This window comes from Neomonachus schauinslandi, chromosome X (assembly GCF_002201575.2).
Source record: "Neomonachus schauinslandi chromosome X, ASM220157v2, whole genome shotgun sequence".
Lineage (NCBI taxonomy): Eukaryota > Metazoa > Chordata > Mammalia > Carnivora > Phocidae > Neomonachus > Neomonachus schauinslandi.
Genome location: NC_058419.1, coordinates 40,091,303 through 40,107,487, shown reverse-complemented (window position 1 = coordinate 40,107,487; position 16,185 = coordinate 40,091,303). Strand labels below are relative to the sequence as shown.

The window sequence follows — 16,185 nt, the reverse complement described above, 5'->3', positions numbered from 1 at the left end:
GAGGCCTCTAGAGCTGCCTCGGTCCTCACGGGGCGTGAAGGCATCCGATGACAGGTGGTTACAGAGAAAGGAGGGGGTGACCGGTAGACGCGAAGATTTTACCTGCCTCGTGTCTGTGGCGCCCCAGGTGGACATTCGGACTACTGTGGAGACAGAGCCAAGCAGAGCTGCCTGAATGTAGCTCCAGCTCTTTCTGTCTTGCCCCTGTCCTATGCTCCTGCAGCCTGCAGCCCCTGCCCAGGATTTAAGCACCAAGCTGTGCAACACACAAAGGCATTTCTTGACTCCCACGAACAGTCAATACTGTAATCACTTTCTGCAACGATCTCTAGCCCTGGATCTTGTTGTGCTGTACGATCTGCTGCCAACAAACCGCGTCTGTGGCTCAGGATGAGAAGTCCGCTGTTCCTTTAGCTCAGTGCTTCCCTGAAACTTTAGCCACGTTTTGAAGTCATTGGAAACGTACCCAAAAAAATGCCAATACCTGGGCCCCAGCCCCAGGGATTTGAGGTCATTGATCTGGGGCAGGGCCTGGGCATCAGGGGTTTTTGAAAGCTGCCCCACTGTTTCTGTCACGCCGCCAGGACCAAGACCCACCGCCTGAGGTTCGAGCGCACTTGGGTCAAACAGGTGGCTTTCTGCAATCTGCCCTCTGTGGGGAATGAGATTGCTGGCTCCGGAATAGAACACAGCTGGGACCAGGGCCCAAGACCTGACGAGGACATTTGTCTCTGGTGTGTCTTTATCTCAGGGCCCTGCCCTCCTGCGACCAATCTCGTAAATGGATTTCAACTGCGGTGTTCATGGCAGAAAATAGCTTAAGGTGTCCCTTTCCCAGCTGGCAGGGGCCTTCAGGACCTTAACTCTCAGGGATTCTTGATTGTGGGATTCGAAGGCTCCATGACAAAGCTGGTAGGGGAGGCGGTTTGAAGGAGCCCCAAACCTGGTGTACCCCCTAGTCCTGCTCATCCTAGTAAGTGGCAACTCTGTTCTTCCAGTTGACTCCTCTCTTTTTCTCACCTCCCACATCCAATCCGTCAACACATCAGCTCGGTTCTATCTTCAGAATAGATCCAGAATTCGCTCCCTTTTCATCACCTCCATTATTACTACCCTAGCCCAAGCTGCCATCATATTTTAACTGTATTATTACAGGAGACTGCAAACTGGTCTCCTTCCTTTGGGTGTCAACCCTCCTACGCTGTTTTCCACACCACAGCCAGAGGCATCCTTTTAAAATGCAAGTCAGACCCTATCTGCTTAAAACCCTCCAGTGGAGTCAAATCCAAAGTTCTTGCCATGGCTGACAAGGCCCTAGGTGACCCAGCCCCCACCTGCCTCTTTGAATGCCATCCCTCTGGCTCCCCATCCATTGCTCTGCTCTGGCCACACTGGGCTTCCTTGTGGTTCCTCATGCACCCCGATGCCCCTCCCACCTCAGAGCCTTTATCATTCTTTCTGCCTGGGAAGCTCTCTCTCCCTCACTTGCTTCCGGTCTCTGCTTAAATGTCGCCTCCTCTGAGAGGTCTCCCCTGAACATCCAGTCTAAAATAATGCCCTCATCACTCACCCCTCCTCACTCGTGCATTCTCTTGTGTAGCCCTTCACCCTGCTTGATTTGGCCTCGGGGTCCTTCTTTGCTACCTAAAGGGTATTGATTTGTTTATTGTCTGTCTGATCCTGCTAGATGGATGCTCTTTGAGGCCTGGGAGCTTTGTGTTGCTCACTGCTGAATCCCTCATCACCTAGAACAGTGCCTGCAAGTAGGAGGTCCTCCCTAAATTTGCCACACGAATGAATAAATGCCCCCAAAGACATGAGGGGGCCCCTCAGCAAGACTCCTGATTTTCCTTGAATCATTTTCTTTAGTCTCCTTCCTGGGGGCAGGGCATATCTATGAGATGAATAAGATCATTCCTGTAACTCCTTTGAGATGCTCGTATTCAGATTAATAAAAGCCACCATTTAGGTGTATCTCACACTACGAAAACCAAATATGTACTCATTCAGTGTATGTTATCACTAAAGAATTTTTGCAAACTCCCCTAGGCCTAGAGTGTTAATAACGGGATTCGATTTACCCAAATTCTATTCATGCCCAGCTTTTTTCAGAACACACCAATCGTAGAAGGAAGCACTTAGCACGTTGCCTCGCACCTAGTAGGGAATCAATACTTACTTAGTGACTTATTGATCAGTAAGGCCAAGTGTACCCGTACTGAGACATCTTAACTCCAGCGTGGCAAAGGTCAGGTTTTTCCCAGGGATGGAGAACTCACCGGCCCTCTGTTCTTTTTGCAGTCCCCCAAATCTGCCTTCATCAGCGCTGCGAAGAAGGCCAGGCTGAGATCGAATCCCGCGAAGGTCCGATTTTCTGAGCAGGTGGCAGTTGGAGAAACAGACGCAGTAAGTGCAGCTTTATTTAGCTCCCTGTCTTCGGCCCTTGGCTAGAATCAGCCTGGCCATGGAGGTCTCGCTCTGGAGCTCATCTGCGGCTCCTCGGAGTGGGCGGCATTACGAATGGGGTTGGAGAAGGAGGACCACGGGGCTCCAGACTAGTAGCGAGTTAGGAGTATGTGGCATCCCGAGCACCAAAGCTTACACTCAGAGCCAGCCCTCCACAAACATCTCTGGGCTGTTTGACAGAAGCAGGAAGGAGAAGGTAGTGGTTTTCTAGATTCGGAGCAAGAGCGGCTGGTGAAATCGAGCTCTCTTCACATTGAAGTGGTCCCACAATGGTTCATCTTGACGGGAGAAGACCCCAGCGAGCAGCCTGGGGGATATGATACAGACTCTCATTGTCCCAGAGCTTTGATTAGGCACCTGCTGTGTCCTCAGTGCCACAAGGGATGCAAAATAAACACCTCTTCCCTGCCCCTGGATACCACTCAGTGATGTTGGGGGGTCGGGGGGGTGGGAAAGTAGTTCAGATTGAGATGACACAGCGTCCCCCACTGGGTGGTATGGTTTCAAGGAGCAGGTGATGCTTGACGGTCCATTGCCATGCAGCTGCCAGGCTGGGGGCGGGGGGCGGTCATGGCCAGCCCGCAGTCTTTCTCACTGCTCTGTGGGGGTTTCCGTGAGCTGAGCCGTCTGCTCCACATAACAGATGGGTGGAGGGCAGAGAGGTGTGTGTTAAGCAGTCATGAATTATGGCCCGAGTCCCCCAGGAGTGTGCAGAAGTCCGTGATAGCCAGGTGGGGGTGGGGGGCGGGGAGAGCCAGAGCTAACAGGCATTTGTGCACTTTTGAGGCTTCTGCGGGCTGGGCTCCCGGGAGGCCCATGGCATGTCTGTCCGTCCGAAGCACAGCTGCATTGAGAAAAGAAGCCAGCAGGCCCAGCCCAGTGGGGAAATCTGTGGGGTGCCAGGTACTTGTGTAGTTCTTTGAAGTAGAGCCACTCAGAACAAGGGGTAGAGGACACAGGTGTCTTCCATCGCCTTTTCCCTGGCACTCATTCCCAGCCTCAGCCCAGGCCCTCTTCCATCCCCGTTCAGGGACAGCTGAGAAGCCCAGGGGACTCCAGGGTCCCCCTGGGGAAGCTGCCACATAATTGGCGGCTGGGCTCCATCTCCATCCTAGCAGGAGAGGTTCAAGGGAAGTGGGGGGTTGGTGAGCAGAGAGAAGAGGGAACTGCGTGGAAACCCTGCAGATCATGATGAAGGACACCCTTAGGGCCAAGCCACTAAGGGGACGTGTGTGTCCTGAGCCCTCAAAAAGCCAGAGGAGATGCAAATTGAATCCGGAAAGGACAGACTCTCAGCATTACAGAGTAATCACTCAAGACCAGGCCACCAGGGGAAGACTTCCCCTCCACCTCTCCCTTCCCTTTCTCCTCCCCTCTCTGCCTCTCCCCTCTACTCTTCCTTCCCCTCTCTCCCCTCCCTCCACCATGATTCCCTTCTCCATACATCTCAGCTATCCACAGGCAAGATCAAGCCCCCACCCCAGACCAACCTGAAAGCAAATGCCCCAGAGTGGCTAGGCCCCACCCAGGGTGCCTTCTGTCGCTCCTGGACAGGCCACCACGTGCAGTGTGAGGCTCTTGACTGAGAGACAGACCAACAGACATCAATCTTCCTGCTCTAGCTGTGCTCAGGAAATGGCCTGATGTCACAACCCCCACCTCCCATGGCACCAGTGTGGACCCTAGCAGCCTCACCATTGGTTGGGACCTAGGGGAGTCCAGGCCCAGGTGACTCCAAGGCTGTCCTATCCTCCTTTTGCCTCGGTGTTCTGGGGCTTTATTAAGCAGCCAGAGCAAAAATAAATCCTGTGGGCGTTCCTTGCCAACCCTATTTTTAAGCAAAATCAATTAAGTAATTATCTGAGTCCAACCCAGTGTGCTAAATAAAACCTGCCACCGCCGAGTGTCAGCCTGGAGATCCAGGGCCTCTGGGCTTGGTAGGAGCAAGGCATCTCAGGATCAGGCCGAGAACCAGGGAGTCTACACTTTTCCAACTTTATACCCACTCCTGGCTCCCCTCCACCGCCAACCAAACCCCACCGCGGGAGGACCTGCTTGTTCATTTTTTCATGTCCGCGACAGTCCCTAGATGTGGACTAGCCCTCTTCGGGCCTCTCTAGTGGTCTGCGCCCGCCATCTCCTTCAAAATCAAAATCTAATTAGTCTCACCTAGGAAATCTTATCTATCTTACAGCTTTGGGTTTAGTTTTGGTTTTATAATTGCTCTCTAGTGGATTCGTGTGGATGTGCCCGGTCTCTACGACAAGAGTATAAGACCAAACCCAGTCCTCTATTTTTGCCTGGCCCTCATGGAGCTTACTTAGCATAGTGTGGGGCATATAGGAGAGGCTCAATGAATGCCCACTGAATTAAGGATTTCTGACCATTTTAGGCAGCTTTTTGGTTCCTATAGACCTGGTGATGGCCCAGGGAAATGATTGGACTTTCCTGATGATTCTGATCATTCAAGTAAGCACATATTAAGCATCTACTGCTCATATATTCAGTACCCATATATTGAGCACCAACTATGTGCCAGGAACTCTGCTCAGTGTCAGAACTACAAAGATTGAATAGGGCCATGGATGTGCTACGAGTTCACCATTTGGGAGAGACAAAAATTCTTCAAAAATATGCTAAGAACACTGAAAGTGGTGTGTGTGACATTACTCTGAGAACACACGGCAACACCAGGTCCAAGTACCTGATGAGTTTGGACAGGACTTCACAGAATTGGTATTTAAGCTGGGTTTTGAAGGATGAGTAGGAGTTGGCCAAGGAGGCAAAGAGGAAGGCAGAGAGAACAGTCTTTATGTAACACATATTTATTGAGAACTTAACATGCACCACTCTGTAAATCAAGGAACACCTGGGCCAAGAAAACTTATGCTAACAAGTTATCAGGTGTTCAAACATGGGCTTTGCCAGTTTGGTTCAGTACTGCCCACTCTTAGCTTTTGGAAATGTCGGAGGGTGTTGTGGGTCATCCCGACGATTTGGCATGCTATTGGCATTGAGTGTCTCAGGGTCAGAAATGCGTAGTGTCCTGCAGGGAGGACACAGTCCCTGAATGATTGGTTGTCAGAGGTATGGAGGCATGAAAGCGCAGGGTGAGTACCTGGACTGGCAAGACAGGACTCTGGAGAAGTAGGCAGGGGCCAGGTCAGAAAGGACCTAGGAGACTATGGGGGCGGGGAGGGGGTTAGCAGAGCAAAGGCACGGATGTGGACATGATCTCTGCATGTGAAGGGCTTGGTGGAAAGGGAAGTGTCAGGATATAAGAGCAGGCGGGTGAGGTGGGTCCTAAGGAGGCCTTCCATCTGCTCTTTAGTGCATGGTGGTCTCTGTGAGCCAAGCACCACCCTAAGGTGTAGAACTCTGAGCCACAGTAGGATGGGGGTGCGCCATGATACCGAACGAAGGGTGAACTTTTGATATGGCCCAATGTTTTCTTAGAGCCTTTGGTTCTGGTCTGCAGGTAGCATGATCACTGATCTGCTCTTTCCTCTGTCTCCTTGTCCTTCCATATCTTTGGCTCCCTGTCTCCTTCACTTGCTCCCTTCTCTTCCTTTCTATACTCCTCCTCTGGCTTCCCTCTGCCTTCTAAATGAGCCCCTCTCCTTGACCTTTCCCTGCCTATTCACAGAAAATGATGAAGAAAGAAGCTATTCTCCTCATCCCCAACGTCCTGAAAGTTTTCTTAGAAAATGGGCAGATTAAATCATTCACTTTTGATGGCCGGACCACTGTTAAGGTACATACAGAGTCTCCTCCCTCTCGGGTCAGCTTTTGCCCTCTCTGGGGCACACATGGCTGCTGGTTCCTGACTGTCTGTGAGTCTGCACAGAGGTGCTGCTGGGTAGCGAGGTGGCCTTGGAGCTTCTGCCTCTGTGAGCCCCAGGCTGCAAGAACACGCAGCCCTCGGGTGAGGGTGTGTGTGTGGGGGGGAGGCATCTGAGTGCCCAACTACATGTGTCTGTGTGTTTGCGTGCGCATGCGCGTGCATGCACACCATGCATGTGCGCACAAGCACGAGTGCATTGTATGTGCATACCTACTTGTGAACTACGTTGTGTCCGTGTTATACTGGGTCCTTCAAGACTCTTAGGAGCTAAGGAGTTTGAAGATCATTAAAACATTTATAAAGCAAAGGTGATTTATATCGCTACAGCAACACCTATGCACAAATACACACAGAAATCAACAAACACAATCTCTTGGGAGATTAGCTTAGCCATGCTTTGCTTCTGAAATAGCCATCAGATCTTAAGCACTGAGCCAAGATTGGAAACGTCCAGCAACAGTCCCTTTGGCTATTCCTTTCATAGAGAGAGCAACTACTGAGCTGTGATTCTTAAGAACTCGGCCAGCCGTCTAAAAGCTGTAGCGATTCCCTTCGTCCTGAGGAGAAGAGGCAATGAAACGATTGACCCCCAGGTTCAGCTCTGATCTGGGACAGAAATAACTGCTCCTGTTTCTTCTGGACCCCCTAGAATGAATTTCCACGCAACCAGTGGAATAGCATCTATCTGCCCGGAAAACCCACCCTGGCTCATAGGCGTCCTGAGGTCCTCAGGCTGGGGCCAGGACAACCCTCTAAAGAAAGAAACCCTTGGGCCAGGAAATTTCCCGAAGAGGAATTATCAGGTGTTCAGGGGCGGCCTCACCGGTGGTTCTCGGCCAGAGTTGCCACTCCCCTCCCAGATGGCATTGAGGAATTTGGGGGTCATCCCATGGTTTGGGGTGCTACTGACATTGAGTGTCTGAGGGTCAGAGCTGCTGAGTGTCCTGCAAGGAGACAGTCCCTGAATGATGAAGAATTGTCCTGCCCTAAGTACCAGTATAAAGTTATAAAAGTTATAAAACATCGGCCTACCCGTGTCGTTGGAACGGAGAGTCTCTTCGGAAGGCTGAGGCCTGGCTGGGTGCCCCAAGGGGCCTAGGATCAAAACATATTCCTGAGGGTATCCTGGGATAGTCTCTTGCCTGTCGGAGGTCTCAGCCTATGGGAGGGACATTGAAGCACAACTAGGCCACCCAGGGGTGTCCAAATGCCCCTCCTCCAGATGTGGCTATCTCTCTGCATCAGAATCCTCCGTGGCATTTATTCGTGGGTCAGTATGTCCCCTATAGATCTGTCCCCACACCAGAACATTTGCTCCTCTCATTCCCCTCGGAGGCTTCTCCCAGTGTCTCCCGACCTCACAGTGATGACCCAGTGACCCAATGACATTGCTGCCCCCAGGTAGCCCTAGCCTTCCAGGACAGCAGTGTCCCCTGGCTTGTGATCTCACCCTGACTTCAGGGAAAGTGCACTGGCCATTCATGGGAACTTGTCCCAGAGAGGTACCAAGGTGACTCGACAGCCTGGCACGGAGGCTGCTCCACTTGTCCCACCAGTTGGCAATCACCAGCTTGGCCATCCACAGTCCTAGTGCAGCTAAACAGCAAAGAAAGCCTCATTTGTCCCCGCCAGAGCTCCATCCGCACTGGCACCTCTGTGGCTACTTGGACGCCACAAAGAGACACTCTCAAGTACCCACCAGTTGCCAGCCTCACGTTTGAATGGCTTAGCGTCCTTGAATGTTCACTGAGGGGCTTGTTTGGCAACTCTGGGTATAAGGGAACCGCGCATTCCCAAGCCGGCTGCGTTCTGGCCTCTGGGGTCTGAGCTGTGCTGACTCCAGGAACACACACGCACGCACACACACACACACACACACAATGGAGCCCAGTGTGTGCTGAAGTCACAGCAAGTAGACGGCCGAAGTCTCAAAACTGACATCTCGCAGCCCCCAAGGATAGGTTTGCAGACATCCTAATATTAAAAGTAGGGCAGCAGAGCAGACAGAACCCCGAAGTAGTCAGATTTGTGACTGTACACAGACACGTGACGTGGTTCCTCCGCATGGACACATTTTTCAAGTTGCTAAATTGATGGTCTCTGAAAGCCAGCTACGATCAAAAACGAACATTTTGCCAGTAACTCAAGTCATTCGATTTGGATTATGAATCCAGAAATAGTCTGCTTTTTAATTACGTGATTGTGGCTCTGGCTTTTGTTCGTTCCTGAGGAAAGGGTTGGTGGACAAACTAGAGTGAAGGTTCTGACTTATGTAAGGTCAGGAAGAACCAGCATAGTGCCTTCCTTATTCAATGGCCCGCTTGGTAAGCACTCCCAAAGCATTTTGTTGACTGGAAGGAGAGAAGGAGGGAGGGAGGGCCATGACCACCTTTTGCCAGATGTCTGGCCAGGCCAAATTCAGAAACCCCGCCCTCTCCCACCCTGCACCTTTGGTGTTCCCCAGGGCCCAAGTACTCAGGGTCCCTCTCCTCATCCTGGAGAATGCCTGGGCCACCCTAAAGGCCTGTGTCTCTGTCTGGCCACTCTCCCGGCTTCTGCCCCCTCCCCAGGACCATCTCTCTTGGGGTGCAGTCCCCCTCCCCCATGTTTGGTGCCGAGAGTGGTATAGAACTGGAACGTATCTGCCTCTCAAGGCTCTCTTCTCTTCCACAGGATGTGATGGTAACATTACAGGACCGTCTTTCCCTGAGGTACATTGAGCACTTCGCTCTAGTCCTTGAGTATGCTGGGCCGGAACAGAACCACAAGTTCCTGCTTCTCCAGGACAAGCAGCCTCTGGCTTATGTAAGCAACTCCTTCGGCCTGGCTTGAGAGCTGCCTGTGGCCTCTAATAGAGAAGAGGACTCCGGGCACCCTCTTTCTGGAAAATTCATAATGATTTCCTCAGCCAGCCAGCCCCCAGAAATGAACAGTTCTCAGTTAAGGTCTATACTAACCACATCCAGTGGGCTTTGGGCAATGTTCCTCATGACCTGAGAAGGGCATGAAGATTGTTAGTCTTGGTCTCTAGTGGGGAAGGTGTGGGGTGGTGAGTCACTGCGTGGCTCCCAGAATGCTGAGATAGCCGTGCCAAGCCTCCTGTCTCCTGGGGGCCCTGCCGGCTAGACTTTTCTGTCTCTGAGAGGAAACTTGGCCTTCCGATGAAGGCTTTAGTACAAAAAGGTCAACAAGTGGAGTCTATCGAGACCACTGAGGCCGGGACAAGTGTAGGCTGAGAATGGGCTGAGTGGGGGATGGGCAGCACGTCACCCACATCCACTTCCAAGGTGGAGTAGGAGAAAGAGGCTGGGGAGAGCCAGAAAATGCTGGCTTCGCCAATGGGGAAGCACCAAGAAGAGCCAGGGAGGCCAACCAGGACTCCCAGAGAGGGAAGGAAGGAATTGGAGAGGGACAATTGGGAAGAAGTGCCTAAATGCAAGTGCGACAAAAACCAAAATCAGACACACACACGCACACACACACACACACACACACACAAGAAAGGACTTTAGGAAAGAACAATTCTTCAAGGTTAGCTCTCAGCCAAATGCAGTCCAAAGCCTCACAGGTTCCCCCCTGTGGAGGGAAGATTGTTAGCTTGGAAGGGAGGCCTATGCACCTCCCACCCAGCCTCTCAAGAGGCCTTCTGAATCCAATTGGTCTCTTTTTCCAAATGGGATTTTAAACTTTTTTATTGCAAAAAAAAAAAAAAAAAAAAAACAACCTCAAACATCCACAAGAGTAGAAGGAATTGTATCATGAATTGTCATGACCTATGGCAACTTCAGCAGTTACCCATACATGGCCAGCTTGTCTCCCCTATACCTCCAAATGGGATTTTAAAGCTTTGGTTTGGCTTTTTTAATCAGCCACTTACTCTGCTGGCGCTGAGCCTCTCTGCAAGGTAAAGGTGTTAGACCCACAGCGAGAAAAGTCGGATAAGTTACCAGGAGCCCTCTCTTCCCATCTTGTATCTTGGGCCTTAGACCCCATTGTTGATAAAGGCCATGTCCTGGTTAAGTGATTCGACAATCCTAGTCACTTTGGGGCACCTGGGTGGCTCCGTTGGTTAAGGGTCTGCCTTCGGCTCAGGTCATGACCCCGGAGTCCCGGGATCGAGTCCCACATCAGGCTCCCTGCTCAGCGGGGCGTCTGCCTCTCCCTCTGCCCCTCCCCTAGCCCGTGCGCTCCGCCTCTCTCTCAAATAAGTAAATAAGATCTTTTTAAAAAGGTCTTTAAAAAATTTCTAGTCACTTTGGACCAGAAGGGCAGGCAAGACCTTTCCTCGAAGGGTAATTGGGGTGGGCCGGGTGGGAGGCAGGGGTAAGCAGCCACCTCGCTCAGCCCCGAGCCCCGCCTTGAGGAGGCACCAAGCTGGCTCTCACCCCTACGGCCACGGGCCAGGGAGTCCCAGAACTCTTTCCTCACCCCTCTCATCCCTGGGATTCAGGTGGTACAGCGGACACACTACCAAGGAATGAAATGCCTCTTCCGAATCAGCTTCTTTCCCAAAGACCCCGTGGAACTGCTGCGTCGGGATCCCGCTGCTTTCGAGTACCTGTACATCCAGGTAGAGTCTGATTGGGGGTACACAGACAGACAGACCCATGGACAAACAAGCAGTCAGGCTGTTCTGCCATCACCATGAAGTCGCTCTGTAAGGTACTCCAACCTCCGGGTAGCTCTGAAGGCCCTCTCCTTTCCTGCTACGGTTGTGGGCCATGGCCACGTTGTCTAGCCTGGTGACCGGTGCTTGGTGTAGCTCAAGTCCCGCCTAGGTGTCTGGGCAGATCTCATCAGTTTGGGGGAGCAGGCAACCTGTGTCACTCTGTCACCATCACAGGATCCCGGGTTTACCGAGCCCATTTGGGTAATTCTGATGCCCAGTGGCATTTGGGATGACCACTGCTTTAGGGCAGTGGGTTTTACCCCTAGCTGCACTTAGAATTATCTGAGAAGGTTTGGGAAAAAAAAAAAAAATGTTATGCTCCACCCACGACCAAATGAATCAAAATCTATGGGAATGGGCTCCAAAGGCTGATGTTTTCTAAATTCCTCAGGTGGTTCTCGGGAGTAGCCAGGGGTAAAGAAATTCTGCCATAGGGTGGGGGTACAGAAATGTGGAAAGGAGAGCAGCCTGGGCAGATGAGCAACTTTGAAAGATTACATAGGTGCCGAGGGAGTACACCAGCTGGGGAGCTACGGGGGAGACATGATGGAGGCCAGAACCAGGGCAGTTTTGGATGGGGGGGCGGGATTCAAGAGATAATGAAAAGGTAGAACCAATGGGCTTTGACTCAATGTGCGTCTGGTAGAGGTGGTCTCATTCTCCAAGTGAAGGAATACAGGGAGTTTCGGAATGGGTTTGGGGAAAAGATGAGATCGTTTTGTGTTGAGTCCTAGGTGCCCATAGAACGTACAGAGTGCTTGACAAGAGGAGAAAAATGAGCTCCAGACTCATCTCTGATGATGTCTCTGACACCTGCAGACATGCTGTAAGACATCGCGGTTGTCCCTTCTAACAATCCAAAATGTGAGGAACATTTCTCAAACAGCCCTGGGCTCCTCTACCAGCACTCTGGGGACAATGAGTTGTGGTTCCTCTATGAATTCTTTAAGTTTAGTTCTCATTTTGTTGGCCCTAAATGTCTTCATCCAAGCTTCCGGGGATCACCTTGGTTCAATTGTTTTGGAATTTGGTGTCAAGACCGTGTCCACCCCGTCCCTCCCCTTCATGATGATATGGACTTCACCTGTAATTTCTTATTTTTTATGTCGAACAGCTTTATTGAGGTATGACTGACCCATAAACTGCACATATTTAAAATGACAATTTGGTAGGTTTCGACATGTTTATACCCATGAAACCATCACCACAACCAAGATATTGAACATATCCAGTGCCCCCCAAAAGTTTCCTCAGGCTTCTGTGTAATTCCCTCCCTGCCCCCAATCCCCAGGCAACCACTGTCCTGCTTTCTGTCACTATAGATGAGTTCACATGTTCTAGAGATTTTATATAAATGAAACCGTACGGTGTGTACATTTATTTTGGTCCGACTTACTTCACCCAGCCTAATGACTTTGAGATCTGTCTTTGTTGTGTATTTCATTATTCCATTCCTGTTTATTGTTGAGTAGCATTCCATGGTATGGATGTACCAAAATGTTTTTATCAGTTTACCCACTGATGGCCATTTGAGTTGTTTCCAGGTTTGGGCTACTACGAACAAAGCTTCTATGAACATTCATGTACAAGTCTTTGTATGACATGTGCTCTTTTCTCTCTTCGGTAAATACCTAAGAATGGAATGGTTTGATCATATGGGAGATCTCTCTTTCATTTTTTAAAAAGAAACTCTAATACTGTTTTCCAAAGTGGCAGTGCCATTTTATATTCCCACCAGCCAGGTATGAGAGTTCCAGTTTCTCTACATCCTCATCAGCACTTGGTATTTTTCAGTATTTTTTTTTAAGTCGTTTTAATAGTATTCAGTGGTATCTTGGTGGTATCTCACTTGCATTTCTCACCGACTAATGTTAAACACCTTTTCATGTGTTTGTTTGACAACATACATCTTTTTTGGTGAAGTGTCTTTTCAAATCTTTTGCCTCCTTTTTTATTGGGGTTGTTCATCTTCTTGTTACCGAGTTACGAGACTTCCTTATATATCCTGGATAGAAGTTGCTTGTTGGATATGTTATTTGCAGTTTTCTTTCCCAGTCTGTGGCTTCCCTTTTCAGTCTTTAAACAGTGTCTTCCACAGAGCAAACGTTTGAATTTTGATGAAGTCTAATTTCTCACTTTGTTCTTTGATGGATAATGCTTTCATGGATCATGCTCATAATGCCATATCGAAGAAATCCTTGCCTAACTCAAGGTCACAGGGATTTTCTCCTTTTTTTTTCTAGAAGTTTTAGCATTTTAGTTTTTACATTTAGGTCTGTGATCCATTTTGACATAATTTTTCTTATGCAGTACAAGGTATCGACCAAATTTCTCTCGCGCGCATGCGCGCTCTCTCTCTCTTCTGTATTATGAATATCCAGCTGTGACTGCACCATTTGTTGAAAAGACTATCCTTTCCCCACTGTCTTGTCTTTGCATCTTTGTCAAAAATCAGTTGTCTATAAAGGTGTGTGGGTCTATTTCTGAACTCTTTATTGATCTACTTGTCTATTTTTATGCCAACATCACACTCTTGATTACTGTAGCTTTGTAAGTCTTAAAATCAGGTAGCACTTACTCTCTAACTTTGTTCTTCGTTTTCAAAGTTGTTTTGGTCATTCTAGGTCCTTTGCAATGAATTTTAGAATTAGCTTGTCAATTTCTACCAAAAATCTGCTGTGATTGTGATTAGGGTTGGGTTGAATCTATAGATCAGTTTGGGGAGAATTGACATCGTACTAATAACGAGTCTTCTGACCCATGAACATGGTATATTTCTACATTTATTTAGGTCTTCTTTAATTTTGCTCATCAGGATATTCTAGTTTTCAGTGTACCGGCTTTTCACTTATTTTGACAGATTTATCCCTAATTATTTTAGAGTTTTCAATGCTATTATAAATGGTTTTGACTTGTAATTTGACTTTCCAATTGTCGCAAGCATGTAGAAATGCAATTGGTTTTTGTATGTTGCTCTTATGTCCTGCAGCCTTGCTAACTCATTAGTTTTAGTAGGCGTTTGGTAGATTCCATTGGATTTTCTACATAGATGATCACTGATGAAGCATTCCTTTTCCACTCTCTCCTATGCTGTGGTGATACCACTGTGGCTCCCTAGTCCCTCGGCTCATCCAGGTTTCACCTCAACCAAATGGGCAACTGGTCTAACCTAGGCTGAATCATCAGGAGCTGAGACTCTAACCCTCAGGGTTTGTGCACTATCATACCCTTGACCAGTAGTTCCAGGGGACCCCCTTTAGGATAACATAGAGAAGATTGACTCATTGCTGCTTTTGACCTTCAGACCCCTAGGAACAGAATATCTGCTCCATCCCTGCAATCCGTCTCTCACCCTGGGCTTTGGGGTCAGAGTGCTATGGAGAGCTCCTCCCAGTATCTCTCTTTATTCCCATCTGAGCTAGTAGAAGATCCCTGTATGGCTGGGGAGTGAGTTTAGGCCTCTTGTAACAAGACGAAAGAAAGAGAGTGGTGCCGTGTCTCACTTTTGCAGTGACCTAGATGTTCTGCCCATTTGGACTTCGCCATTGTGTGCATCTATCCCTGAGAGGCCTGTCCAGGATCTGCTGAATGAAGCAAAATAGTGTCCCTGAGACCCAAGGTTCCTCTGTTGCCTCTCCCCCAAGGGCAGAAATTCCTCTTCCCCTTTATCTAGGATGTCTTACTGGACACCGCCATTCTTTTCTGGGATGCAAGGGAGTAGATCTGGGGTGGAGTGGGGGGTGGGGGGTGGGGAGGGAACATCTTTTTTAACTGACAGGTTTGGACTGCCCTCTCCTGCAGAGTCGGAACGATGTTATCCGCGAACGCTTTGGAATGGACCCCAAGCCGGAGATGCTTTTGGGCCTTGCTGCCCTCCACATCTATATCACGGTCTCGGCCACTCGACCTAGTCAGAAGATCTCGCTCAAGAATGTGGAGTGAGTTGTGCCAGGGCCCTTTGGGAAGGTGGCAAATAGGTGTAAAGGGAGAAAGTGCAACGACTGAGCTTTGCTATGCTTTTCAGGAATGTCGGGCCCCGGGGTGGGAGTGAGGATTATGGTTCCTCACACCTAGGCCGTGATGCCTTTGAGCTCCAGCTTCTACCAGAGAATCATGGCCAATGGGATTCTCTTGCCCTCATCCCTCTCTTTTTCTTACAGGCTCCATCCCTCCCTCTGCCTCTCAGATCTGATTTCTGCCTCACCATCTTCTTTTCTCAGGCCCACTCTGTCACCCTCACTAATTTCTCGCTTTTCTTCTTTCTGCTCTTAGGAAGGAATGGGGCCTGGAACCCTTTCTTCCCCCCTCCCTCCTACAGGGCATCAAAGAGAAGAACCTCCGGAAATCTCTCTCACAGCAACTGAAGGCCCACCAAACACATCCTTCCACTGGCACCAAGGTACCAAGTGTCATCCATTGGGGCCCTGCTCAGGCGCTTGGGGCTGTGCAGCTCTCCTGTGTGGTTTCCCAGCAGGTCTGGTCTTCCGAGGGAACTCCCCCCACCCCCGTTTTCGACTTGGGTACACATCCAGTTTGGCTGGATATGGGGGATGATGGTGGAGAGGGATTTTCCCCAAACCTGAGCTGCCCGGGGGCAAGTCACCACGAGAGCCCAGGATCCTCAAAGCAAAGGGGCCCGGCCGAGGTGCAGGAGGAGGCAATTCTCAGATCATTCCGCCCATTTCGTCTGTGCTGACTGAGCACCGGCTGTGTGGACAGCACTGGACTCTGGGGAGGCATGTTTTCCATGGAAAGGACTGCTCTGTTCCTCATTAGCTTTCTAATTCGTCAGGCGGGGAATAGGGAATTTTGGGAGATGAAAGCTCAGCCCGGTGGGACAAGGCCTGACCTGGAGCATGGGTCACTGGGCAGCGTGGCGAGGGTTCACGTCACTGCTGTGCCCTCTGAGGGACTCCCAGTCACCCCACCTCCAGCCCTGAAGGTCTCTAGCCCTTCTCAGTCTTCTGGTTGCTTCTTGCCCAGGAGGCAGGAGGGGTGGTTAAAGGCCGCAGAATCAGCATACAGACAGAGACAAAGGACACAGTCGCCCCGCCCTGCCCCCCCCATATACCACCCATTCCGGATTACTTGTATTACCCACAAGCTTCTCTTTTAAGATGCAAATTTCCCCAGAGAGTTAAGTCAGGTCTACCTTGCTGTGCATATTTAATCAAATTGTTTTATTCCCAAAGGGAGAACATCAGCG

The 16,185-nt window shown here is 50.0% G+C and overlaps 1 protein-coding gene across 1 annotated transcript in view; it reads left to right on the top strand.

Moving 5' to 3' along the window:
- FRMPD3 (FERM and PDZ domain containing 3) overlaps positions 1-16,185 on the top strand; it is a gene marked incomplete at its 3' end in the record, with an annotated part of 61,427 nt that overhangs the window by 13,499 nt on the left and 31,743 nt on the right. Inside the window, exons 4-9 of the mRNA XM_044911935.1 lie at positions 2,302-2,406; positions 6,113-6,220; positions 8,984-9,115; positions 10,761-10,880; positions 14,781-14,917; positions 15,252-15,378. Of these exons, the coding sequence (XP_044767870.1) occupies positions 2,302-2,406; positions 6,113-6,220; positions 8,984-9,115; positions 10,761-10,880; positions 14,781-14,917; positions 15,252-15,378 (729 nt within the window). The remainder of the gene's footprint in view (positions 1-2,301; positions 2,407-6,112; positions 6,221-8,983; positions 9,116-10,760; positions 10,881-14,780; positions 14,918-15,251; positions 15,379-16,185) is intronic.